The sequence below is a fragment of the Crocodylus siamensis genome, chromosome 3, assembly GCF_052110815.1.
Source record: "Crocodylus siamensis isolate JL-2025a chromosome 3, ASM5211081v1, whole genome shotgun sequence".
Lineage (NCBI taxonomy): Eukaryota > Metazoa > Chordata > Crocodylia > Crocodylidae > Crocodylus > Crocodylus siamensis.
The window spans coordinates 215082553-215109625 of record NC_143397.1 but is presented as its reverse complement, the minus strand read 5'-3'; the positions used below and the strand labels follow the sequence as shown (position 1 = coordinate 215109625).

Below are 27073 nucleotides of genomic sequence, written 5' to 3'. Positions count from 1 at the left end.
AGAAAAGCCGACTTTTGTCAGTGAGGCCCTAAGGGACCACAACCCCAGGGGGAGGGGAGTTCAGGAAGAGTGGTTGGTCCTCAAGGGAGCGATCCTTAATGCACAAGCTAATTCTATTCCACCTTGGACGAAAGGCAGCAAGAAGGCACAGCAGCCCCCCTGGCTCTCCAGGGATCTAGCAGACCTCCTGAGGCTAAAAAGAAAGGCCTACAAAGGATGGAGGATGGGATTCACCTCCAAGGAGGAATTTTCTGCACTGGTCTGGTCCTGCAGGGAGCAAACCAGGAAAGCCGAGGCTGCAACTGAACTCCAACTAGCTTCGAGCATCAAGGACACTGAAAAGTCCTTTTTCAGATACATGGGGAGCCGGAGGAAAAGCAAAGGCAACATTGGACCCCTGCTGAATCAGATGGGACAACTGACGCCCAGGCAAAAGCCAACCTATTAAATGGGTACTTTGCATCAGTCTTTCATCAATCCCATAGGACACCCATGCCCACTACAGGACAGGGAGGTCTGGGTGAGGGAGATCCCCTGCCTTCCATCAATGCTGACCTCATGAAGGAACACCTTGAGAGGCTGGATACCTTCAAGTCAGCCGGCCCTGACAATCTACAACCCAGGGTACTCAAGGAGTTGGCGAGCATCATAGCCCAGCCCCTGGCATGGATCTTTGAAAACTCCTGGTGCTCTGGTGTAGTGCCTGAAGACTGGAAGAAGGCCAATGTGGTGCCTATCTTCAAGAAAGGGAGGAAAGTGGATCCGGCAAACTATAGGCCCATCACCCTGACTTCTATCCTGGGGAAGATCTTAGAAAAGTTTATTAAAGAGGCCATCCTTAATGGACTGGTCGATGCCAACATGCTGAGAGATAGCCAGCATGGGTTTCTTGCGGGTAAGTCTTGCTTGACCAATCCTATTTCCTTTTATGAACAGGTGACTTATCACCTATACAAGGGAGAAGCGATTGAGGTCATATATCTTGACTTCAAAAAAGCCTTCGATCTGGTATCCCATGATCACCTCTTGGCAAAACTGGCCAATTGTGGCCTTGGGTCCACCACAATCTGCTGGCTGGGAAATTGGTTCTGTGGTCGAACCCAGAGGGTAGTAATTGATGGAAGTCAATCATCATGGTGCCCTGTGACCAGCGGGGTCCCCCAAGGCTCTGTCCTTGGACCCATATTGTTCAACATCTTCATTAATGATGTGGACACTGGAGTCAGAAGTGGACTGGCCAAGTTCTCCAATGACACCAAACTTTGGGGCAAAGCATCCACACCTGAAGACAGGAGGGTGATCTGGGCTGACCTGGACAGACTCAGCAAATGGGCAGACGAGAACCTGATGGTGTTTAACACTGAAAAATGCAAGGCTCTCTACCTTGGAGCATCCTTATAGGCTCGGCAGTGCTACGTTGGATAGCACTACAGAAGAAAGAAACTTGGGGGACATCACTGACCACAAGATGAACATGAGCCTGCAGTGTGATTCTGCGGCTACTAAAGCAACCAAAATGCTGGTTTGCATCCATAGATACTGCTCAAGCAAATCCTGGGACATCGTTCTCCCCTTGTACTTGGCCCTAGTGAGGCCACAGCTGGAGTACTGAACCCAGTTTTGGGCTCCACAATTTAAAAAGGATGTGGAGAAGCTTGAGAGAGTCCAGAGAAGAGCCAAGCGCATGATCAGAGATCAGGAAAACAGACCTTACGATGACAGGCTGAGAGCCATGGGGCTCTTTAGCCTGGAAAAGCGCAGGCTCAGGGGTGATCTGATGGCCACCTATAAGTTTATCAGGGGTGACCACCAGGATCTGGGGGAACATCTGTTCAGCAGAGTGCCCCAAGGGATGACGAGGTTGAACAGTTATAAACTACTACAAGACTGTTTCAGGCTGGACATAAGGAAGAACTTCTTTACTATCCGAGCCCCCAGGGTCTGGAACAGCCTGCCATTGGAGATGGTTCAAGCACCTACATTGTACATTTTCAAGAGTAAATTGGATGCTTATCTTGCTGGGATCCTATGACCCCAGCTGACTTCCTGCCCTTCAGGCAGGGGGCTGGACTCGATGATCTTCCGAGGTCCCTTCCAGCCCTAATCTCTATGAAATTTAGGCATTTCTCTTCAAGAATAGAGTCATTACAAATACAATATGGGATCAAGAAAGGGGTATGAAAGCAGCAGCACAGCGCACAAACAGCTGCTCCAATTTGGTGAATTGTACTTGAAGGACAACTTTTCAATAGTTTCAGTAAATTTATGGGAAAAGTTGTACATAAATAACATTTGATAGTGAATAAACTAGCAAGAAAACCAACAATAAATCAAGTGGAACATGTTTTAAACTGCATTTCAATTCCAGATACATTTTTCACTCTTAACATATTAAATCCTAGCTTGAATTGTTAGGTTAACTTGTGGGTTGGAATTTTAACTGGGTAAATGATACATTGCACGGATTCTAGCTCTCACTTTACAAGGCAACAATTCATAATTTAGTTTAGAGAGAAAAATGCGGATTAAAAGGCAGGCTAGCATTCAGGATGTCCCGAATCTTAAGGTCTCAATGAGCCACCAAAGCCAACAAAAATGCTTGGAAAAGCTGGGATTATGAAATCCTCTAAGAATGTTTTGCACAGCTGTGATGCTGATGTGATTCTTTTGGATAGCTGTACAAATTTTAAAAAAAAAAGATGGGATTTTTTTACCTGAATAGGGGAAATGCAGCTTAATATTGAATAGACTCAAAAGGAAAAACATCATAGCAGTTTAATGAACCAAAATGAAGCAATCCAGTTTGCAAATTGAAATGAAACATTTCAACTTTTCCAAAATGAATTTTTTTGTAATTTCCACTTTGTGAAAAAAGTATTTGAAATTCCAACTACATTACCTGATTTAGGGTGACAACAAATACACTGAAATGTTGGAATTCCCCATAGGATAGAAATTCTGAATTCAGCTCAGTGCTCTGCTACTTGCAAAGAAGGTGATGGACCTTGTTTTACTGCTCATGCTGGCATGATTCAGACTGTGGAAAAACAATTCTAGGTCTATAGCCACTGTTAAGTACTTTTTCAATGTTCCTATATGCAACAACTTTTTATAGGGTCCTTGAGGCTCTTATTGGGTATATTTGGAGTCTTAATGACTAAACTGGATAGTCAGCTACATAGTCATTGATTCCTTCTATATCCTTTGCTATAAGGAAGCAGGTTCAATTGTATATTAATTAGTATATCTTTTTGTCTGAGAAAGTCTCTGTTCAACTCTGGTTTAGCTCCTATGCAGTTTAGAGCAGCCCATAGCCTACTATAATTTATGCCAGCTAGCAAGTGACCCAAAGGCTAGGGACAGACATTCAAAGAGCCTGAATTGATTCAATCTTTGCAGGTTAGTCTAACCTGGCTAGGCTGAACTGGTTTGTAACCAAACAGACATCCCAGAAATGTTGGCACATGCCTGCAGTGGCTCAGGCTAGAAGCCAAGGGGCACCAGAGCAACCCTACCCTTGCACAATACTGAGCTGAGTGGGGTTTGGCCAGGCTCAAGATGCTCTGATTAGCTCAGCAGGGAATTGATAACAGTGTTTATCACCTGATAAAGAAAACAACAGAGGGACATTTCCAGCTACCTGTTGATTCAGCACTGACTGTAGCCAGCATATGCTCTGCTAGCTAATACACAGATGCCTCTCTGCAAGGCAGAGGGAAGAGGGGAATTCCTATATAGCAGATAGTGGTGAAGGGGAGGGGGGTGAGCAGCCTGTAGTCCCTACTGTAGCTGCAGCCAGGGGACAGAGGGGAAGAGCCAGCCCTTCTGTGGAGCAGAGAGCTCTGCCCAGCCCAGAGAGCATCCTGGGATGCTGGGGGAGTTTAGTTTATTTTAAACCAGCAAGAGGTCTGGGACAGACAATACATAAACCAGTTTGAGCCAGATCAGTTAAGTCCGATATGACATTCAAGTTGATTCAACCAGGTTTATCTCAAACCAGTTTCAGCCATTTTCAAACTGGTTTATGTGCACTGAACATCTGTTCTGTTACAGGTTTAAACCAGTTTCTGATCACTTAAACTGGTTTATGTGTAATGTTTGCCCCTAGCCAAAGAGACTACTTACCCTCTGGAGCTGTATTTCAATTCATTATGGTCTTGGGCCCATCCAGATACACTCTTAGCTCCTCTCCTATGGCATTGCCTGCAGAGGCTACAGGAAAGAGCTTAGGTGCTTACTCTGTTAGACCACTGTGGTCAGTCTCTGCTCCTTTAGCCCAGCAGCGAAGGGCTGAAACGACAGCTCAATAGTTTTAAAATAAACCTTTAGTAGAAAACAAAACTGACTGGTCACTGGCCTGTTTGAGTCAGTAATCAGGGATGCAGTTATTACACTATCCCTCTGACAGCAATGAACACAGAATCTCTGTAACAATCTCTTGGCTACATATACTTGTCATCTTCTGACGCCTTTTTTCTGAAGACACTATTATAAAATAATCTCTGTGCAAGTGTAGATGTCAGGAGAGTGGATATTTTGTTTGTAATAACTACCAATGCAACCAATTACTGTCAGTGGTGCCCAATGGATAAAAGCATGAGCTTATCATTTACATTAAAATTAAAAATGCATTTCAGAATTAGTGACAGCCAGAAAATATGCATATCCTTTGTCCATATTTTTAAATCCAGGTGTTTTCTGGCCACACTGGGTGTGTCCAGATGAGCACAGTTGTGCAGTATGTGGCACCGCACGCACCTTTGTGCCACGGTCAAAAAAACTCATGGAAAAAAAAAAGGCAGAAGTGCGCACACGGGCAACGCGAGGTGCTGAAAAGTAGAGCCAGGCCATCCGGAGCCATGCTGCAGCTGCCAGCCAGGCTCTGCCCAGCAGGATTGCCAGTTTCACCCCCGGGAGGACCCCACGTAAGGGTGCTGGGGCCATCACAGGACCCCCAGCCTCTACTACTGCCCCTGGGGTAACTTGCTGCATGCCAAAGTGCATGTGGCACAGGTATTCCTCAGGGACAAGTAGCTGTGTTGCAAGGTGCACTGCTGCTACTTGTCCCCAGGGAACTAAATATCCATGCTCATCTAGACATGGTCAATGACTCACTAAATCAAAACATACTTCAAAACCAAATTTACCTGGCAAGCTTTTTCCTCCTAAGAGAGGAAGATATGTGTGGTGCAGGGGAAAAGCATAAACCAGAGTGTTGACAAGATGATTTTCTCTCTGTAAGGGAAGATACTTGCTAAGGAGGAAGTATGAGGAACACCATAGTTTTGGTTGTGAGACCACTCCTTTATAACTCTTGTCTTTCAATTTTAAACTTCCAATGTTTTTTCTGAACATACGGGGTTTTTTGGAAATTCCTCTAGCAAACTTTGAGTTGCCAGGGTATGAGAAAATAAATAATTTTTGTTACCTTAAAAAGAAAGTCAAAATGTTTTTGTGCATTGATAACTCAAAAAGCATGGAGCTTTCAGGGCTGACTTCAGTGGAGCATTCAGGACCTTGCCACAAACCTTGTATAGCCATTAACACTCTTTTGCCTACCAATTGAAAATTACCCTGTGGTACATGTACTTGGCACAGGTGTTAATACCCACACAAGGGCAAGATACTGGAGAAGAATCTGGCCCTTTAGCTTCAGAACTCACTTTAAGTAAAGCCTCTAGCAATGAAGACCTAGTTTGTTAATTTGAAAATAGAAGCCCCTGAAAACAGCTTATTGACTCATGGACATTTCCTTCTTTACAGAACAAAAGTCCTGGTGACTGCGCTGCTGCCTACTCTCTCGTAGCCTTCAGCCTGGGGTGGCTCCTCTGAGGGATAGAGTGGAAGTATGAGTGTGGAGAGAGAACACTGTCTTCCCTTTGACCTTACAATATTTTTCTGAAATGAAATGAATACTGACCTACATGTCTCTTAACATATGCTGACATGTATTGGTTCTCAGCCAAAACTCTGATTATGGCTTCTCCCAGTTCCCAAGCTCAGCATTGTTTCAATTCAGGCCAGCAGGTTGTAATTTTGGGAGAGCAACATAGAGACTGAGTTAAAAATCCATGAATCTGTGCAAATGCATAAGCACACAAATCTGTGTTGGGGCTAAATTTTCCCTTGTTACTCTTGATTTCTTTCCTAGTTTCTTTGGCTGCTTATACATGTGCTCAGGAGTTGGGAGGGAGGGGAGTGCGTTTTAATTAAAGCAGCTCCCAGAGCTGTTTTAATTAAAATGCCACAGCATCACATATATTAAGCCCCCGTGTATTTAAAACTGGCTGTGAGATTTGATGAGCTCTAGTTAAAACGCCTCAGCAGCCATTTTTAAACCCATGGGGGTTTATACATATAATGCTTCAGTGATGCTACAGCATTCTAATTAGAACATGGAGCAGACTTGATTAATTGAGTCCACTCCAACATGTTCTAATTCAGAGGTGGGCAATTATTTCAGCTGGATGGCTGCTTAAGAAGTTTTGGAGAGCTGTTGAGGGCCACCCCACCCTTTGACAAGTGCCATCTTGGGACCAGATGTCTTGCCCCTAACCTCAGAACTTTGCTACCAGAAGTTCCTCTCCTTGCCCCTAGAAGTACTCCTTCTGGGAAAGCGGTTTGCCATCTTGAAACTGGAAATGTACATATATACATATATACACACACATATATACAAACAAATATACACACACTAAAAATCAAACATCTGTAATATATCTAAATTTTATTTTAAAAAAAATTTTTGTCCTGATTTGTGTGTGGTTGCGCTGTATATATAGAAGTGATTCCATAACAGCTCAAACTGAAGTCTTACTCCTGTATATTGTGGGGGGTGTGGAGGGATGTAGGGTTTATGTGGTTTGTGGAGGGCTGTGGGTATGTCTATGTGGGGTGTGGGAAGGCTGTGAGGGTATGTGTGGAGGTGGGTGGGTATATATGGGGGGGTTTGTGGGGATGTGGGTGTGTGGAGGGGGGGTGGCTGGGGGTGTGTGGGGGGGGTTGGGTGTATGTGTGTTAAGGGGTATATGAGCAAGGTTCCCTCCAGAGGTGTGTAGGTGTGTATGTGTAGGGGAGATATGGGGGAAGGTGTGGGTGGGTGCAGCATTTGTGCGGTGTGTGATTGTGTATGGGAAGGATTTGAGGGTATGGTGGGGTGTGCATTAGAGCACCCCCCATGCACATCCCTCTTGGGCTGGTCAGCACCCAACCACAGTCCACAACAGCCTGGAGCCCATGCACCCTGCAGCACCTCCCCACCACCGCCAACAGTGCACAGCCCCAGTGCACTCTGCATCTGCTCCGCACCACCCAGCCATGGTGTGTCCTGGTGCCCCTGGGCACATAGCTGAGCTGGCATGACTCCTTCCAGCTGCTGCTGCCACTGGCCCCATACCTGCAGCAGTGGTGGGGGCCAGCATGTGCAGCCCCAACCCGGCACACCCCTCCTGCTCTAGGCTTGCCCTTTGGGACTGAGCAGCAACAGCAGCAGTGGTGGTAGTGGCCGGGCAGAAACTATTGCTTGCTGAGGGAGGAAAACAGCTCCTCCCCCTCGCCACCATTGGGCAGTTCTTGGTGCAGCTGCCTGAAGCCCGTGCCATGCCATGCTGGGCTGCCCTGCAGCTCCATCACCACCGCCTCTGGGCTGCCTTACTGCTGCTCTGCACTGTCACTGCTGACATGCTAGGCATACACCAGGAAGTGCCAGCAGTGGTGAGGGGGAGGGGCTGTTTTTACCCCACACTGAGCAGCAGCTTCTGTCCCATGCTGCCACTGCTCAGCCTAGGTGGGCAAAGCTGGAGCAGGCCCAGGGTGCATGGGGTCAGGACTGCATGCGTGCTGGTTCCCACCACGACCATGTGGCTGGGGCCAATAGCAGTGACAGCAGGAAGAAGCTCCCACCGCCTGGGCTGCCTAGAAAGGCAGTCCAGCTGCAGAGCATCCCCAGCCCTGCTGCACCAAACAGGTGGCAGGACATGCCACAACTAGGTGGTGCCTCTGCCAGGTAGGACCAAGAGACCTGCCATGGGCCGGACAAAGCCCCTCCACCGGATGGATCTAGCCTGTGGGCTGTATTTTGCCCACCCCTGTTGTAATTAGAATGTGTCAAAGCAGCCTTTATTATTTTTGTTGTTGTTACTGCTGTTGTTGTTTTTAAAGGCAGGTTAAATGAAAACCTTGGTTTATGGCAGACTTATGGATGCTATTATAAAACATACTGAAATGAGACAAATGAAAGGAAGAAAGAAGCACATTGTCTTGTTAGTTCTCCCACATGTTGCAGAGGAATGTTTTTGGATTCCTAGGCAGCTTTAAACACATCCATTATGTATGTGTTTAATAGTGGCCCCAATCCTCTGGTCTGGGCAAACTAGGATTTTGTGCATGGTAAGGAAAAAGTGACTGCCTAGTTTTGGGAATAACTTGGACTGTTCCTAGAGTGAATTACTGCTGCATGCTACTCAATATTTCTTTTGGCATAGTGAAAGGAAGACTTTCAAAGTAGGAACCTTAGGTTCTAACTTTCCACCTACAGTGAATTTCTGTGCCTGCTTATATAATATTGAATATTGGGTGATGAAGTGGGAGTGCCTAAAAGTTATGAGAGAGGCTATGAAAAACATGAGTAGATGACCAAGATAACATAACATTAACATAAAACATAAGAACCAACATAAAATTTAATGAAGATGAATAGCTAGCTGGTGCTTACAAGAACACTGTTATGTGCAGTACATGTCATGCATGGTAATCTTATTGGCTGGCTTAAGCAGAGTAGTTTACTGGATTTTTATCCGGTTTCTAATTTACTTTAAACTACTGTTGCTCTGAATAATCAGAGTTGTTTATTTGAGGACATTTGGGTTTCATCTGCTACATAATTTTATCTTTTCTATTCTTTTCCCCACCCCTGATTTACAAATAGGAAATTAGGAGTTATGGGGTTCAGCCCCAATCCAGAAGTGAGGGGTTGTGGCTTGACGGGGAATGGCATTTGGAGATTTGGCAGGGGGGAGAGTGGGTGTATTAATGGCCACCGCTCCCCTGCTGCCAAATTTCCAGATCTGTGGAGAGCCCCACAGGCCAGATGCGAGGTCCAGAGTTTGAGCATCCCTGATCTAAATTATTGTAGCTCAGTGAAAATAGCCAATGAAGCCATGTAGACTAGGGACAGACATTCAAAAAGCTGGAGCCTGAATTGATTCAACCATTGCGGGTTAGGCTAACCTGCATAGGTCGAACCAGTTTGTAACAGCACAGACATTCTCTCTGGACTGAGGCAATGCAGGCACATGCCTGCAGTTGCTCAGGCCAGGAGCCATACGGCGCTAGAACGCACCCTTGGCTACAGGAAAGTGCTAGGGGGGGAGGCATGGCCAGTCCAGGCTGAACTGGCCAGAGAGGGGTTATTTTCCCCCTCCCTGTGCCACCAGCAGGGACCTAAGTGAGGTTTGCCAGGTGCCCCCCCGCCATTGCTGCAGCAGCAGGGCTCCATGACCCCTAAGGCAGAGGCGGGGAGGAAGGAGGGTTAGTCTCCCCTCTACCCTCACTGGCAGCCGTGTCTGCCCACCATTACCGCCACGCTCACTCCGTGCAACACAATAAACCCCCTGCCATCCCCTCCACCGGACGCTGGAGGGAGGGGAAATAACTTCTGTCCCTGCCCCCTCAGGTGCCTGCCCATGCCTCCACCCCACCAATGCAGCGGGAGAGGGCAGGGCCCTTGATGGGGGCAGCAGCCCCTGTCATAATGTCATGAAGTGCGAGCCCTTTCCCACCAGGGGGCCACGCAGTGGGGTGGGCAGAGCTGTCCCTAGCCGTAATGATTTATGTGGAGCCATGCAGCTTTTTGCCAGGTGAGGAGCTAGCCCTGCTTGCAGGAGATTCATGGACTCGGGCAGAATTTGAGTCCTTGGAGTTCTGAAGTTCCAAATGAAACATTTTATACCTGCATCCAGGCCAGAGGAAAGACAGAGTAGTATTATCAGAAGTATTTCTGAAAAACACAGCATGCTTTGTGAGAAGCCTAGTGTTTTCCTTTAAACCAGGTTAAAATACAAAAGACACCTATACAAATATTCTGTTGCTAGCCCTGCGTTAGTAACTTTATTCTTTTTCTCCCCTACTGAAATGCAGCTTTATCCTCAGGAGCCATAAGCACAGAGCCCAAGTTTCATTTTTTTCCAGTAGGGTGTGGTAATTGGCAATTAAAAGACTCACAAAAATGGATGGTTTTAGGACTGTCTGATATGTACATGATTCTTTTCACACTTGCATAAAATAATTTCCCAGGGTTCAGTGAACATTTTGCCCTTTCTCTTAGCCACTGTGTTCATACTAGACATTTTACATAACTGCCCTTTTCAACAGATGCCTTTGATACTAAGTAATTGGTAAAGTTTTAGCTTCCTTATCACATCTGCTTCATGCATGTGAACCTATGATTTGTGCTGGAAAACTGCACTAATAGCATCAAAATTCATACCTCATTGTGTAAACTGTTTTTCTCTTCACTAAATCAATCAGATTTTTGGCATGCTGTCACATGTCTCTATCTCACTATCTGCCTGATGAAACAGTTTATCAAATGCAAAAGGGGCCTGTGAAAAGGCCTACAAATTTATTTTCTGTGTTCCTATTATGATTAGAAATCAAACACTGTGGAATACTTTCCAAATGCAACATCCAGCATAAAAACCTTTTATTACTTGAATGCATGAGAGCATATGCTCAGAAAGCCTTTTGTTGTTTTAAATTTAAGCTTATTTTCCTATGCTCTGTCATGTGGTAAATGGTAGTCACAAAAACAAGCCTTTCTTGCGATTAAACAAAAACCATTACTAATCTTTCTGAGTCCCCCCTCCTGCTCCACTTCTTGACATACATTAAAAAAATCATAATACACACATCCTCCTACCTTCCCCATAGGAGTGTTGCTTTTTTTCTTCTACTACTGCCACCAGCTTTTTGCTGCATTATTGCTGGGTAATTTACAACTTCAGTAGCTCAGATGGCTGGGTATTTTTCAGATATTAACTGTAGCATTTAAGTTGCTTGTTTAAAATCCTGTTAGATCAGTCATGTATTCTCTCTTCTTGATACCAACCAGAAGGCAAGGCAGGGTAGAACCTTTAGAGACTAACTGGTTCAGAGAGATATGAGCTTTCATAGGCAACAGTCTACTTCTTCAGATGTGTTAACATTCTGGTACCAAATTCAGAATATTATCGTTTTCACAGTCTCGGGTCATGCACAGCCCTTGGTTAAAACTAGCTTTATTGTGCATTATCTTTGTTTTTGACATAGATAAAAAGGAAAGTAAAATATGTAAGTAATAGCTAACATTCTTAGAAATTAAATGCTGTGAAAGGAGTGAGGTAGTCTAAGTCAGTAGTCTATCAAAAAGCCTCAAATAGCCACTGTTGAGTGAGAATGTGAAAGAACTGAAGTAAAACATAGTTGCTTTAGTGAAAAAGCCGAGTTAAGATATATCTGGAAATAGAATGCTGCAGGAGACTATTCGAAAAGATGATTCTGGGCCCCTCTAGACATTCAGGTAAAGGCATGATAGTGTCTAATGTGCAATCCACACAATTGCACCTCCTACAATGCCACACTTGCATGGCTGGAGGCATGACTGTAGGATCCAGCATCAAATCCTATCACACCAGAACCCAGAGTCCACAACTGTGATGCACTGCTGGGAGAGGGAATCTGGTCATCCGTGGGACTCTCTCTCTCCTGGCAGCCAGGGGGCACTGACAGCTGCGCACAGTTCCCCTGGCCTCCCCAGCCCATGGTCAGGTCGCCAGCTGTGCATAGTGCACCTCTGCAGCTGGGAGCCCTTTAAGCTGATGGGAGTCCCAGCCACAGGTGCAGGCCCTACTACTGTGCAAATTAAAGCTGGAGAGAAACAAGCTATGAAGTTATTGCACATTTTCCAGAAATAAATTACAGCTGGATGGACCTTTTAAAAGGCACCATAGTTAATTTGCAAGTGTAGCCAGTCTGAATTAATTTCACAATTAACCCAGTAATTGTGCGATACATATAATGTATAGATGGTGTCCCAGATGAACAGGGTAGCAACTCTGTGGACAGCAACTTAATCTACTGAGCAAATGCATAAGGTTTCCACCTAACTTTCTATTTATCTTAATAGGATTAGCTGGCAGTTTTGAATTATATTTGTAGTAAGTTCAAGTTTTTTTTTTCCAGGCTGAGTCACCAGTTTTAAGAAATAAGGCCTTTATTCACAAAAATAAGTAATGTATATTTATTGTGCACAAAAGCCTATAATACATTTAGATGAATTTCTGTTGCTCTCTGCTTTAAGTTTTATAAATATCGAGCATTTCAGCATATTGGGAAACTCTGGCTTTCTTCATCTTATCTCCCTATAGTTGGAAATAGCTGGCTTACATGGCAATCTCTCTTCTACTGCCAGGTATAGAGGATATAGAACTGACCTTAAAAAATATCTGTGGGTATCAGCACAGAAGTTGCAGAAGTGAGTGTAGTAAAATGTAAAGATACCTAAGTTAGCTTAAATCAATTCTTAATAGACTAACTGTGGCAGCAGGAAGCTCAGCATGGGGTAGTTACTCAGAAGGCAGGGTATTCAGCCCACAGTGAGTTCTGTGCTGCTGTAGCTAGACTAGACTGCTACTGGTATCCAAGGTAGCAACCTTAAAGCTAGCTCATCTATCTATACATTTCACTGCACTCACTTCTGCAAATTCCTTGTAGACATACTAAATATCTTCATGCTGTTTGTTTACAGTACAGAAGCACAGAGTTAGATGTTATCCATGTGTTGCTGGTGCTTCAATCAATACTACACAAACTGGATTACTCAGGGCAGAGCTCTGGTAGTGTGGGAGACTGATTTCTGCTAGCTGCTTTTTTATGGGCAAGGGAAATCAGAAAATGGGGCCCAGATTTTTAACAGCATTTGAGTCCCTAAAGACCCAAAGAAATAAATGAGAATTAGGTGCCTAAATACCTTAAAATCCTGGCCCTTAGTTTTAGCCAATTCCAGCACTATAAAACAGTGTCTTTACTACAGGACAGTTTATTGCAATTTAAGAAGGGGTCCCAGGACAAGATTCTCCTCTCACTCAAATTTTTCACTGACATCAGTCCAGTAGTATATTAGGGCAACCATGGCAGCTGTCTGGGCATCAACTTGGGGAAGGGCCAGAAACATGGAGGCAGGCAGAAGTCACTACTGCCCTCATGTGTCCCACTGCCCCAGGTTCCCAGCTGCTTTGTTATGCCTCTGCATTAGTCCACTAACTTCAAGGGGGCTGTGTCTCTTTTACAAAAGCATCAGTGACATCTGAATCTACTGACTAGATTTTCAGATGATGTACAAAACAGGCTTCCTGGCTGTAATCTTTTCATGATTCTTTGTAACCATAGTTTAATAGTTAGTAGGGTCAGAAGGGACCTGAGCAGATCATCAAGTCTGACTCCCTGCCATGGCAGAAAAGAGTACTGCTGTCAAACGAACTCCACCACCAGAAAAAGCTTCCTGGGCTCAATCCTCCCACCACCCACTTGATGGGACCCCACTTATTGGGCTGCTCCTGTACTCTGTCCCTCACCACAGGGGCCACAATCTAGCCCCCATCCTTTCCCTTCCCCCACTGACCGACCAGCTGGGCTAGGTGGGTAGGCACAGGTGGGTAGGCATGTGCACATGCACATGCGCATTCAGCCCTCCCAGCCCAGGATCAACTATAAGAGACTCTGGGTTGGTGACCACTGAGCTAGATTATGGGGCCTCTATAACTGAATGGGACTAGTAAGCAGAAATGAAATTAACCCTCTTCACAAGACACTATGCAAAGCTAAATACAGGGCTGAAGTGAGGGTGGATGGGATGAATTTTGTCCTACAACAACAAATCAAAGACAGTGTGTAATAAAAATGCTTAATTTCTCTCTTGTCAACAGCTGCACTTTCAGCTATAAGTAGTAAACATGCTGTATTATGTTTGTATCCCATTATCGTGATCTGCCCATCTGTCTTTGCTAGGATGTGGGAAGAGACCAGTGGACTTGTACAAAGTATACAGTGTGCTGATTTACAGAGTATTAGTTAGCTTATATTTGGTGTTGGCTGGAAAAAAGAACAAGCTGAAGGTTTTCCTATAAAGATAGATTTTTCAGGAAAAAAAAAGTTTTTTGACTGTATATGGTCTGTTCAAAGGCAACATTTCACATAGAGAAAGTTCTAGTATAATTTTCCTATCCTATCTTAGGTGCTGTTTGAACTCATTGGAGAAGAGAATTTTTGGGGCTCATTCTCTCTTCATTCTCTTTCAATGCTCTGTGGTTAGTGGTCTTATCAGCAAGTCAACTACTTAATCCCAGGTGCAATAGGAGTATTCTGATGTCAAAGGCTAGGGACAGAAGTTACATACAAACTAGTTTAAGTGATAAGAAAGTGGTTTAAAACTGTAACAGAATAGAACTTCAGTGCACATAAACCAGTTTCAAAGGCTAGTACAGATAGTCAAAAAGCCCGAGGCTGAATCAATTCAGTCTTTGCAGGTTAGTCTAAATTGCACAGATTAAACTGAAACAGAAGTTAATAGACATTTACCTCTGATTCAGGAAATAAAGCCACATGCCTTAGAGCACAGCTCTCTGGCTGTGTGTTTGCTGCTTCTTCCTGCTGCCCATGAGTTCCCTGGGATTTTCAGTCCAGAATTACGGCAGCAGGATTCTTCAGGGTTGTTCACTACTTTCTCTTCCTGCTTTCAACTGCATCTGGGATTCATAGTCCACAGTTGCAGCCAGCTGTAAGTTTGAGCAGGGGAAGGGGGGGTGTGACAGTTGTGCCTCTTTGGGGCCATCTATTAGTGGTCCCACAACACCGATGAAGGGCCAACTGCCTGCCTTCTCGCCTGCCATGCCTTGTTGTTATTTGCTTGATTGAAAGATCTTAATCAAGCGGGAGGCTGCCTATTCTCTGTCTCGGTGCCTGAGGCACTATCTGCAGCTCCTTTCCTCCCCTCACACTGCAGCCCAAGCCTCGCTGATGTATCTGGTGTTGTTCAGGTCTGTCCTACTCTCTGTGCCGCGTGGATGTTCTCGGGCTTCTCCCTCAGCCTGCACCCCTGCTGGCGCCCTCTAGCTCATCTCACACTGCCCATTCTGGGGCTTCTCGCCAGTGTCAGCTCCGGGGCGCCTCACTGCCCCCTTTCGTCGGGGCTCCTCGCTGGCTCCCAACTCCAGGGCTTCGCACTGCCCCCCAACTCCAGGGCTGGGCCAACGCACCCCAAACAATGCTGGACCTTCTCCAGCACCAGGAACACCCACGCTACCATGGCGTCCCTATGAGGCCTCCTCCAACCCCTAATAGCCTCACCCGGTCCTCCGGTGAAACAGTAAACACAAAAACACAAAGCCCCTGGGCTATAACATAAAAAGCTAGACCATCTGGCCAAAAATATAAGAATCCACCCCTATCACAGACAGCGAGTGCACCAAACCCCAGCAGGAATCAGGGGATGTTCCCACCATCACAGTTCTCCCCTTGTGCTGGCCGAGTTCCTCCTCCCTCAGCCGCCGGAGGGAAACTGCCCTCCTGGCCTCCTGCTTGGGCTTAAGAAGAGCTAAGCTCCACCCCTTCCTGTCTCTAGGTTTCCCTGGTTGACCTAGCAACCAGCACCTGCACAGTCCTGGTGACTGGCAGCTGACCTTCCCCCTTCCCGCCACTAGGGGTGTCTCCCGAGCCGTTTCTGCTCTCAGCCACAGGGCACCTTTGAGCTCTGCGACAGGGTGTTTAATCCCCCTCCCTGGCCCCAGATCCCAGCTGGGGTTTGCCTGGGGAGCAGTCCCCCTCCCCCACACACACACACTTGTAGACTGAACTGCATCCCCAGCTGGGTTTGTCCTCACACAACTGTGACATCCAGAACCAGAGGGATTAATAAGCAATAAATATGTGCTTCTTGGAGGAATTTTGTATTTTACCTCATAGGCAATATTAGCTAATATAAAGCTTGTAAGTTCGTAACTCGCACATGTAATTTGTCTGTCATAAGTTTAACCAAAATGATAAAACTAACTGTTTGTGGAACTGACTGGGCCCCAAAGGCGAAGCTGTAGCTGCAAGATTAGCTGACCTAATGGTTTTTGCTCAGGGTTCAGCCTTGATGATAAAAACTGGATCCAACCACCTGGCACACCCAACACATTCCAGGAAAACATGTCCCAAGAAAGCATATTCAGAAAAACCTAAAAGGGTTGGGTTTAGTAACATTCATTTCACACCTAAAAATGCTGCGTTGTAATTTGCTTATTGGACAAACGCAAGTCTGGGTAGTAACCTTTTATGATAATTTTTAACACCTTTCAATCCCATAGAGTAACAGCTATAGGGCAAGATTGTGAGTGGCTCTAAAACCAACAGATTAGCATAAGATTAGGAATAAAAAGCGTGTCAGGTGACCACCAGGAAGGAGGGAACAGATCGGTCATTGCTTTTCCAAGCCCAGACTCTGGACTCCTGGTGTGAGTGAGGATCGGCTCCTGATCAAGGGACCTTCCCCGGTAATCCCTCTGACAGTGTCAATCGGGGACACCTAACTTCACTGGAATCACTTGGCGAGCACCTGGCATTGAGGGACTATCAATAAGTTGCCAACCCATGTCTGTCTATCTGTTGTTTTGAACAGCCCAGTGGCTGATACCCTCTCAGTGCCCAGTTGGCCTGCGACAGATTGTTCCATCTATCTGTTGTTATTATTTACTATTAGCTCTTTAACACTCCATTATAAGCTTGTCCCATTTATCTTTCTGTTAACTATTGTGTGTGTAAGCTATAATAAATTTGCCTTTGTTTCACTCCCAACACTGCCTCCTCAATCGCAAACCAGAACAGCCCAGTGGCTGATACAGTTGCAGCACCCAGTCAGCCTGCAACTAAACTGATACACTCACAGTGCCCAGCTCGCCTGTGACACACAACCCCCTTGTAAGCCAGCCCTCACTGCTTCAGCTAGGGAGCAGAGGGGCAGGGCCAGCCCTGCTCTCTGAAGCAGACAGCCCAGCCCAGGACTGGAAAGCATGCTGGGATGCTGGGGGCTGTGATTTAACTTGAGCCAGGAAGTGTTCTGGGACAGAAGTGTCCTAAAACCAGTTTCACCCAAATCAGTTAAGTCTGATACTACATTCAACCAGGTTTAGTTTAAACCAGTTTAAGCCATTTTGAAACTGGTTTATGTGCACTGAGCTTCTGTTCTGTTACACATTTAAACTAGTTTCTGATCACTTAAACCAGTTTATATGCAACTTCTGTCCCTAGCCAAAATGGCTGAAACTGGTTTAAGATAAACCTGGTTGAATGTAGTATCAGACTTAACTGATTTAGGTCAAGCTGGTTTATGAAATTTCTGTCCCAGACCCCTTCCTGGTTTAGGTTAAATCAGAGTACCCCAGCATCCCACCATTTTGCAGTCTTGGGTTGGCCTGTGCTGTATGGTCCAGAGAGCAAGACTGGCCCTGCCCTTCTGTTCCCAAGCTGGAGCAGTGAGGGCTGGTTCACTGGCTGGGCCACTGCCCCCCACTCCTCCAGCAAACTTCTGCTGGGAACTGGGGCCAGGGAGAAGAGTTAAACTTTCCTTCCCCCAAGTACAGAGCTGCCCTGTTCTGTTTACTTAGTGCTGGCTGTGATTGTGGACTAAATCCCAGAGGCACCTGGAAGCAGGAAGAGGAAGTAATGAACAACCATGCAGAGTCCTGCTGCTGTCATTGTGGACTGCAAATCCCAGAGACCTCAGAGGCAATATGAAGAAGGGGCCACAGCCCATGCTACCTACATGCCAGAGAGCCATGCTCTAACACCCCCTAGCTTCTGGCTTGAGCCACTGCAGACATGTGGCTGCATTTCCTGAATCAAAAGTGAATGTCTGTTCATTTGCTTATTGGTTCAGTCTTTGCAGTTTAGACTAACCTGCAAAGACTGAATCATTCAGCCTCAGGCTTTTGACTGTGTGTACTTAGCCTACAAAGCATGATTAAGAACACCAGCTTTCTTTCTCCTTAGTGCACCAAAGATGTGCTGGATAATAACTTTTTTTCTTTTCCACTACTGCTTAGGACCTGCAGTATTGTAAGGCTAAATATATAAGGCCAAGTTCTCTGATCAACATCTGGCATAACAAGGTCAGGCACTGGGCCATTTTGGTGGAAAAGGGAGGAGTCACGCATCCACCCTGCAAACTGCATTGCTGGCCTAACAAAGCCACACCAGTCTAGGGCTCTTCCTATCTTCCTTCCACCACTGTATCCTGCCCTTCTAGGAGAAAATATGTCAGATTCCCACTTCATATTCTGAAGCATGAAAGCCTGTATTTCTGAACAGGCAATGAAGGCCTCATTTGGACTGTTTTGTAAAAATGGCTCAAGTCTCTTGCAAGAACTCAGCTGACTTTCAAATATAGATGTCAGAGTGCCCTCCAGGAGGATGCATGCTCAGGACCATGACAGTCTTGTCTGGTCTCTGAGAGGACCCCTTGAAGCCAACTCAGGCATGGCTTCTGAAGCAACAGGGGGAGCCTAGGCTCCTTCCAAGGGTGAGGTCCCTCAATCCTTTCTGGTTCTCCCTAGTTCTAACTCATCCAAACAAGTATCCAGTTCTACTACTGAGAAAAGACTTTGCCTCCTGTTGGGAGGGCACAATACAAACATCCAAACAGCACAGCAGATAGTCTCTTCAGTAAATGCACTTACTGAGGCGAAAGCTACCCATCCAGAGGTTCTCTGTGTCCCTCCAAAGGGGTTAAGTAGTCTTTCTGTTCCCAGTCTGGACCACTCCATCTCCCCAAACTACCTGTGCTTGTCTCAGTCTCCAGACCCTGCTCTTACAGGCTGCTTCCCCCAGTCTGCTCCCCCATTGTCATGTTTATCAGGACACTTCCTGGATGGATGTTGAGCATCTCACCTTCATTGATATATCAAAGACATTCAAGACTTCTGATGCTAAAGATCCATCTTGTCTTGTCCTCTATGTAGTCAGCCCTGGTGCTTAACCCTTCATTCTCTGTACACAGGCTAATGAGATAAACTGAGTCACACAATATTATAACAGCATGAACACAGTTAACACAGGAATAGCACAATAAAACCTGCAGTCCCTCACAAAAAGCTGTAGCACAAGCTGAGAAAAGGGGACACATACTCAGTATTGTGTGTGTCAATGGTATGAAAAAGCTCATGTAGTTCCCCTCCACTCAGAACTCCATCAGCAAAGTAGGCTTTGAATTCTTCAAATGACAGTTTTCCATCATCTGAAACAAAGAGGAAAAGGAAACACAGTTACCGGTATAGCTTGTTTCACCTTTTTTAATATTAATTCATCTACAGGAAGTCTTGTAAATAGAACCATGGGATTAAACATTCAAATTGATTTAATTTGGAACCTTAATAACAGATTATATTCAGTGAAACTCTTTTTGTCAAGAAAATGTCAAAACTGGAACTTCTTGAAAAAACAGGTTGATTTCAGTAGAAGTTTTGTCAAGTCCAGAATGGATTTTCAGAGAGACCCATAGCCCAGTAGCCAACAGCCTGGCAGTTAGGGCACAGTAGCATATAGCAAACTAGATCTGAATCAGCAGATCTTCTTGTCTGTTTTTTTTATAAGTAAACTTCAAAGGATCTTTTTTCCCCCCTAATGTGGAATAGCAACATTTTTTAAATCTTGAAATTTCCTGGGATAGGAAAACAGCTTTCTGCCAGCTCCTCACATTTTTTCAATAATGTAGTACACATTGGAAGCTCAGTTAGTACACTCTGGTTGTAGCACACCCCAAGTAATGTAGTATAACTCTCAGCCTGCAGAGCAGGAGATAGGTGGAAGGGAGGTGTGCAGAGTGCTTACACCTTGGCTGGAGAGCACTGCTGCTGCTGCTGCATCCCTACTGAAAATGGGGGTGGAAAAAATATTCATTTGACCAAGCTGACAGGATGTCCAGGACAAGCGTTTAAAAAAGGATAATGCACAGAAGAAACAAGATATATGGTCAGCCTGCACAGAATAGAAGTATTTAGAAAAACTGCAGTAGGGTGTTCAGAATAAATAGTTTCTAACCTCTATCATATTGGATTAAGACCAGCAGACCCCTTTTGAGTTTGACTGGTCTGAATTATACCAGGTACTCCATACTATGTGATAAGACAAGGGTAGGCAACCCCTGGCATGCGCCAATTAATAGCACGTAGAGACATGTTGCTAGGCATGCCAGGAGATGTGCTGAGGAAATTGTTTAAAAAAAATGTATTTCTCTTAAGTTGCTGCTCTGGGCTCTGTCAAAAGACTCAGGAGCAGATGCTGCCTGAATAGCCCTCAGGAGGAGCTATTAAGAGTTGATGGGAAGCCTCTTCTGCAGCACTTGTTGTACCACCACCAGTGGAGCAGGCTTCCCGCTACTCCTCCTCCCTGCCCAATGGTGGCTGCTGTAGCTCTGCCCAGCTTGCCACAAAGCATCCTTCCTCAGGCTGCTTGGGGGACCTGCCTGCACATGGGACAGCAAAGGGCAGGGAGTGGAGGAGGGCACTGGAGGTTGAACTGATTTAATCTGCATAGGTTAGCCTAAACTGCATAGACTGAACTGATAAGCAAGTGAACAGACATTCACTTTTGATTCTGGAAATACAGCCACATGCCTGCAGTGGCTCCAGCCAGAAACTGGGGGGGAGGGGGGGGCAGTTCTAGAGCACACCTTGTTGCTGGTCTGAAGCAGACAGCATAGGTCAAAACTAACCAGCCCACTCTGCAAACAGGGGGTTGCAGCGTTGGTGCAAAGCATCCTGGGATTCTGGAGGTCTGTGAGTTAATTTGAATCTAGAGGGGATCTGGGACAGAAGTTCAATAAACCAATTTAACCTAAATCAGTTAAGTGTGATATTACATCCATCCAGGTTTATCTTAAACTGGTTTCAGCTATTTTGAAAGTGGTTTATGTGTAGTGAACTTCAGTTGTGTTATAGATTTGAACTGGTTTCCAATCACTTATACCAGTGTATGTGTAATTTCTGATCCCGAGCCCAGGGAGCTGCAGACTCCAGGGAGACTCTGTGAGGAGAACACATATCTGATTCTCTTTAAACTATTTAATAGACGCAGTTGAAACTTAGGATGGAACAGTTTTTCATCAAAAATGTGTTCTGGTAAAAATCAAAATTACTTGCTGGAATTTGTTGCTTTTGAATAAACTTTTCAGGGTTTTTTTTGACCAGTATTCAGATATTAGTTAAAACCTTTTGAGTTTCAGAGTCTCAGAATTTCTTTCAAATGTTGAAATTTCTTCTGTTTTTGTTCCAAACTGAAACACTTTGTTTTGTGTATCAGCGTGTTTATAATCATTCTCATAAACAAACTGAGAGGCCATAACATAGATGATTACATGGTCAGGTGAGTGGCAAATTGACTTAAGAGTTGCACCCAGAGAGTGATGGTGGACAGGTTGGTATTGACCTGGAAAGTTGTGGGCAATGGAGTCCCCCACGGCCCAGTCCTTGGACCTGTGCTATTCAGTTTCTCATTAGCAACTTGGATGAGGGCATGGAGATCACTCTGTCCAAATTCATGGATGACACAAAATTATGGAGTGAAGTAAACACGCTAGTGGGACAGGATCAAATCCAGGCGGACCTGGCCAGGCTGGAAAAAGTGGGCAGAAAAGAATAGGATGCAGTTCAACAAAGACAAGTTGTGGCAGGGCACTTTTGGTGCCTGCTACTTTAAGAGCTGACGGAAAGGGCTGGGTCAGGCATCCAACAGGTGCCCGATAGCAACAGCCATTTTGAGAACTTAGTATATAAAGGCTGCAGTCTGCTGCTGCCAGCCCAGGCAGAAACATTGCCTAGCTAAGCTGCAGCAGGAACTACCAGGAGGTAAGGGCAAGAGTTTATGGGGATAGCTTGGAGGTTCTTGGTCCTGAGAATAACCTAAAACTGCATCCTGCCAGGGATGGGTGGCCTGGTGGGGATCCTAGTGGCATGGGAGCCCCCAGGAAATGCCAGGCCAGTTACCGCTCTGGTGAAAAGTGGGTTGGGGTGCCTTTATCACCTCAGCTCCCACAACTGGATGAGAAACCCCATAGTAGGCCCAAGAATGTGGACCAATGTGAGTGTGGGCTAGAGGCTCAGAAGCCTGACTTGAGGCATCCTTGACTGGTCAGTGCTGGGGCTAGGACCAGAAAGGTCAGAAGGGCCAGGGGCCACTCAAGGGATGCCCAGAGCCAAGGGCCTGGGGTTCTGACTGGCCTTAGAGGTGAGGCCAGGGCATGTGTGGCCAAAGGTACCAGGGGAGGGGAGTGGGGCACACCTGAAAGAGGGAAAGAGTGCAGGGAGCTAGGCAGCCTAGAATAAGGGCAGAGTAGGTCACCCAATAGGAGGGATTCAGTTGGGGTTCAGACTGGAGGATTATGGGGCCAGAGATGCTAAGAACTGTGATGCCATATGCAAGGCATGGGCTGCAGTGTAGGAGAGGTATGGAGCCGCAAATAGCGCCCCCTGGCATTGGGGCGGAGAATGGGCAGCTTCTTGTGTTATACCATCAGTTTATGGAAACAACAAATTGTGGCAGGTAAGACTGCCCCAGAGAGACAGGTGGGAAGGCTGGAATGAGACCTGGCCCCAAGATTGCTCCCTGTCACACAAGTGCAAAGTGCTGCAACTAGGGAGAAGGAATCACTAAAGTATCTATAGGCTAGAGGGTGACCTTCTCAGCAGCACAGTGGCAGAAAGGGATCTCGGAGTCATAGTTGACTAAGATGAATGAGCTGTCAATATGATGAAGTAATCGGTAAAGCTAACTGCACTCTATCATGCATTAGCAGGTCATGAACAGGTCCAGGGAGGTGATACTTCCCCTCTACAGCATTGGTCAGGCTGCAGTTGGAGTACTGCATCCAGTTCTGGGCACTGCACTTCGAGAGGGATGTGGGTGACCTTGAAAGGGTCCAGAGGAGAGCCACTCATATGGTTAGGAGCCTGCAGGTACAGCCCTATGAGGACAGACTGAGGGACCTGGATCTCTTCAGCCTCCACAAGAGAAGGTTGAGAGGGGATCTTGTGGCCATTTACAAATTCATGGGGAAGGGGGGAGGTGGGCAACAAGAAACAGGAGATGCTCTGTTTACCAGGGCACCCCTTGCAATAACCAGGAACAACGGCCACAAACTGACAAAGCAGATTTAGGTTGGACATCAGGAAGAACTTCTTTATGGTGAGGGTTGCCAGAATCTGGAATGGACTTCCAAGGGAGGTGATGCTCTCCCCTACCTTGAGGGTCTTTAAAAGGAAACTAGACAAACACCTGGCTGGGGTCATATGACCCCAGCACTCTTTCCTGCCCAGGGCAAGGGGTCAGACTCGATGATCTATTGAGGTCCCTTCCGACCCTAACAACTATGAAACTTTTCCCCTAAGATGATGGCATTTTTCAAATGAAAATTTCACTTTCTTCCTGGCTTTAGTATTGATCTATTTATGTTCCAAAGAATCACCTTACTGTAGATCAGTGCTGCTTTTGAGGGGTAGCTCTACCTTGGGACTCCCCGAAAAGAAGCCCTGTATCCCCCTGGACCCAAAGTTCTGCCTGGCCTCCATTGTGCAAGGACTCTTAAATTTTCCAGGCTCTTCCTCCAGGCTTTCCTCTTCATAGTCCCGGGGAGGACAGACTGAAAGAACAGAGAGAATGGTATACTGGGCTGCATTAGTAGGAGCATAGCCAGCAGCTCAAGGGAAGTGATTATTCACACAGGGTGATGCCATATCTGGAGTACCGTGTCCTGTTTTGCCCCCCACCGCCCGACTATAGAAACGATGTGGATAAATTGGAAAGAGTCCAGCAGAGGGAAACAGAAATGGTTAGGGGACTGAGGCACATGACTTATGAGGAGAAGCTGAGAGTCCTGGGCTTATTTAGTCTGGAGAAGAAAAGACTGAGGGGGGATTTAATAGCAGCCTTCAACTACTTGAAGAGTGGTTACAAAGAGGATGGAGCTAGATGGTGCTCGGCAGTGGCAGATGACAGAACATGGAGCAATGGTCTCAAGCTCCATCAAGGGAAGTTTAGGTTAGATATTAGGAAAATCTCTCTCACTAGGAGGGTAGTAAAACACTGAAATGTGTTACCCAGAGAGGTAGTGGAATCTCTACCCTTGGTGGTTTTTAAGACCAGTCTAGACAAAGCCTTGGCTGGGATGATTTAGTCAGGGATGGTCTTGCTTTGAACAGGGTGTTGAACTAAATGACCTCCTTTCCAACCCTAATTTTCTATGACTTCTATGAACTGTAGTGACACAATAAAGACAGTGTGTTTGGCGCCAAGCAGTTAGATGTGCTGTTTAGGATGTTTGCACTCCTTTGGGAAAAGGAGTTGGTGGTGATCCATGACATACCTCTATTTGAACTGAACTGCACTTCCTTATAATGCAAATGCAGAGCACATCAAAGAATTTCTCTACTTTGCTGGCAACAATAACCCCCCCCTCCACCAAAAAACAAAAACAAAAACAAAAAAAACTGACAAGGCATCAAATTCTGAGCATTTTTTTCACACTGGAACATTTCAAAAATAGACTTTTAATATCTTCCAAGATGCTATTTGGCATAGTTGTGAAGAACTTATTGCTAAGGACAACTAGATGTGATGAGCAAACAGCCTGGATAACTGAACCCACCTCCAAGCATTCTAAGGTAATTCTTAAAGGCCATCCTGCATTGCAGAGTGACCTACCAACAACTGCCTTCAAAGAATTTTTTTTCTTATTAGAAGCTTTGAATCCCAATGTTTGTAATTTTGGGTCTCTATCTCCAGGGAGAGTGATAGCTAGAATATACTTGTATCTGAAAATGATGGTAGGACACAGACCACTGCCTTACAAATATTATGTCTTAGGGGGAACATTTTTAATACATGAGTGGGGGGGGGGGGTGCAGTATTTCTGAAGCAAGGTGGAATCTTCACCTGCATAGACTCATCTTGAATTTTCAAGAAATAGAAAACTACTCTGGTAATGAACAGATTTAGCTTGCAATTGGTGTTTATCTTCATAATGATAGTAGCAATTTGTCACTGTCACTATAGTCTTCCAAAGACTGCAGTATCCAAAAATGGGTTATTTTTTAAAGTGTTCTGTATAATTTTGAACACTAAATATGGTAGTTATTGAGACTATAAAGCACAGAATACATTAACTTATAACTTTCATATCCAGTAACATTATAGGAACACCTGCATAAAAAAGTTTTAATCAATAATCCACAACATGAATTTTTTGCTTGATTTTTGTTACTGCCAGAATTCAGAGAGAATATAGAAGCTGTAAACATAATTAATGTGAGCTTTCAGAGACTGATCTTTAAGTACAGTACAAGAGGGATTGGGCAGGGCCTGAGTGGGGTAGCTTAACTGCTATATAGCAATTAAGATACAGATTTTTAAATTCAAAACCTGAGAAACTGGACTGCTGAAGCAATTTGAGACAGAAGTTGTGCACAGCAGAATGATGCTACGGTCAGTAGAGTTACACCTCCCCCCACACCATTTAATCTGAACATTAACTGAATGCAAAATAGAGAAGTGATGAAATCTAGATGGATGATTCAAAACTCAGAAGGAATCAATAAAAAGGTGTAATGTAATAGGACTAGGAGCTTATACAGGGGCTTATATATCATTAACACACAAGATGATTAAAAGGTCAGGCACACGCATTTAATTCCAGGGACACAGAAAAGGCCTGAAGAGACAAGGTCACAAGTGGAATTCTGTCCCCAGCAAAGTGCATGAGAAACAATTATGGGGAAAATGATAAAGTATGCCATGTCTCTTAAAATTTGCTCCAGAGCAGTTTCACAAACTTAATTCAAGAGATCTTGTAAACAAAAGCCATAAGCTAATACATTTGATTCCTTGCCTTTTGTTTTATGACTTGCTCTTGAATTTGGTTTTGTGTATCTGAACAAGGCTCAAAGACAGCTCTGCCACACCACTAAAACCTGGACTAACATCCAATTTAAATGGGGTTATTATTATGACTCGCATGAGTATAAAATGAGGCCGGAACCTGGCCTACCCATTTCTATTGAGAACACATTGGTCCTGCAAGGCAAAAATCTTTACCCTTAGTGTGAAGAAGACCTGAGAGTGGTTTTAGTTTAGCTGTATATACAGATGACCCTCGCCATTCATGGGGGATACGCTCCCGTGATCCCCGCAAGTGGCGAAATCCACAAATAGGGAACTGTGTTCATGAATGCAGTGCCCCTGGCATCTGGGGGTGGGGGGGGGAAGGGAGCACAGCCCTAGCGGGACCCCAGTGCCAGCAAGCGCGGAGCTCCGGTAAGTGTTTAAAGTGTATTTAAAATATGGGTTCAGCATTCGTGAATATTTGAAAACGTGAATGCTGAACCCGCGAATACGGAGGGTTTCCTGTACTCAAAATTATGATCAAAATAAAACATAAAAGACTACAAGAAGCCAAAAAGTGAAGCTGACAATGTTTTGACTTAGACAGGCAATTTTCTGTGACAGAATTTCCATAAACATATGTTTCAATAGCTACATCTGCCATTTGGCATTATATACAGAGTATCTCAAATGTTGAATGTACTGAGAACAAGACTTATTTATGCATTTAACAAATCTGTTTCAAACATAAATTACTTAATACAGGGTGTCAAACTTAAGAGTTGCAAGCCAGATCTGGCCTGTAGAGCTGTGCCCCTGGGGTTTGTAGAAGAGCAGGGGATTTGGGGATGGGACCCACTGCTGAAATCCAGAGCACAGAGACCCATTGGCGACATGCATCAGCAGTGAGGGACAAACAAGGACTGTACTAACCTCCACTGGTGCCAGCAAGGAGTGAGCCTTGTGGTGCCAGGGGGCGAGGTGAGGGGTTGTGTGACCAGATTGGTGCCCAAGGGCTCCAATGATGCCCCTTAGTGGCTAGCCATAGTTTCATAGTTTGTAGGGTCAGAACGGACCTCGGCAGATCATCAAGTCCGACCCCGTGCCTTAGCAGGAAAAAGTACTGGGGTCA

At 45.3% G+C, this 27073-nt stretch overlaps 1 protein-coding gene across 4 annotated transcripts in view; it reads right to left on the bottom strand.

The window, feature by feature from the left end:
• Nucleotides 1-27073, bottom strand: part of NECAB1 (N-terminal EF-hand calcium binding protein 1) — a 136039-nt gene that overhangs the window by 69034 nt on the left and 39932 nt on the right. For all 4 annotated transcript variants that reach the window (XM_090040296.1, XM_090040295.1, XM_090040294.1 and 1 more), the window contains exon 3: nucleotides 19198-19306. In XM_090040296.1, the coding sequence (XP_089896422.1) occupies nucleotides 19198-19306 (109 nt within the window). The remainder of the gene's footprint in view (nucleotides 1-19197; nucleotides 19307-27073) is intronic.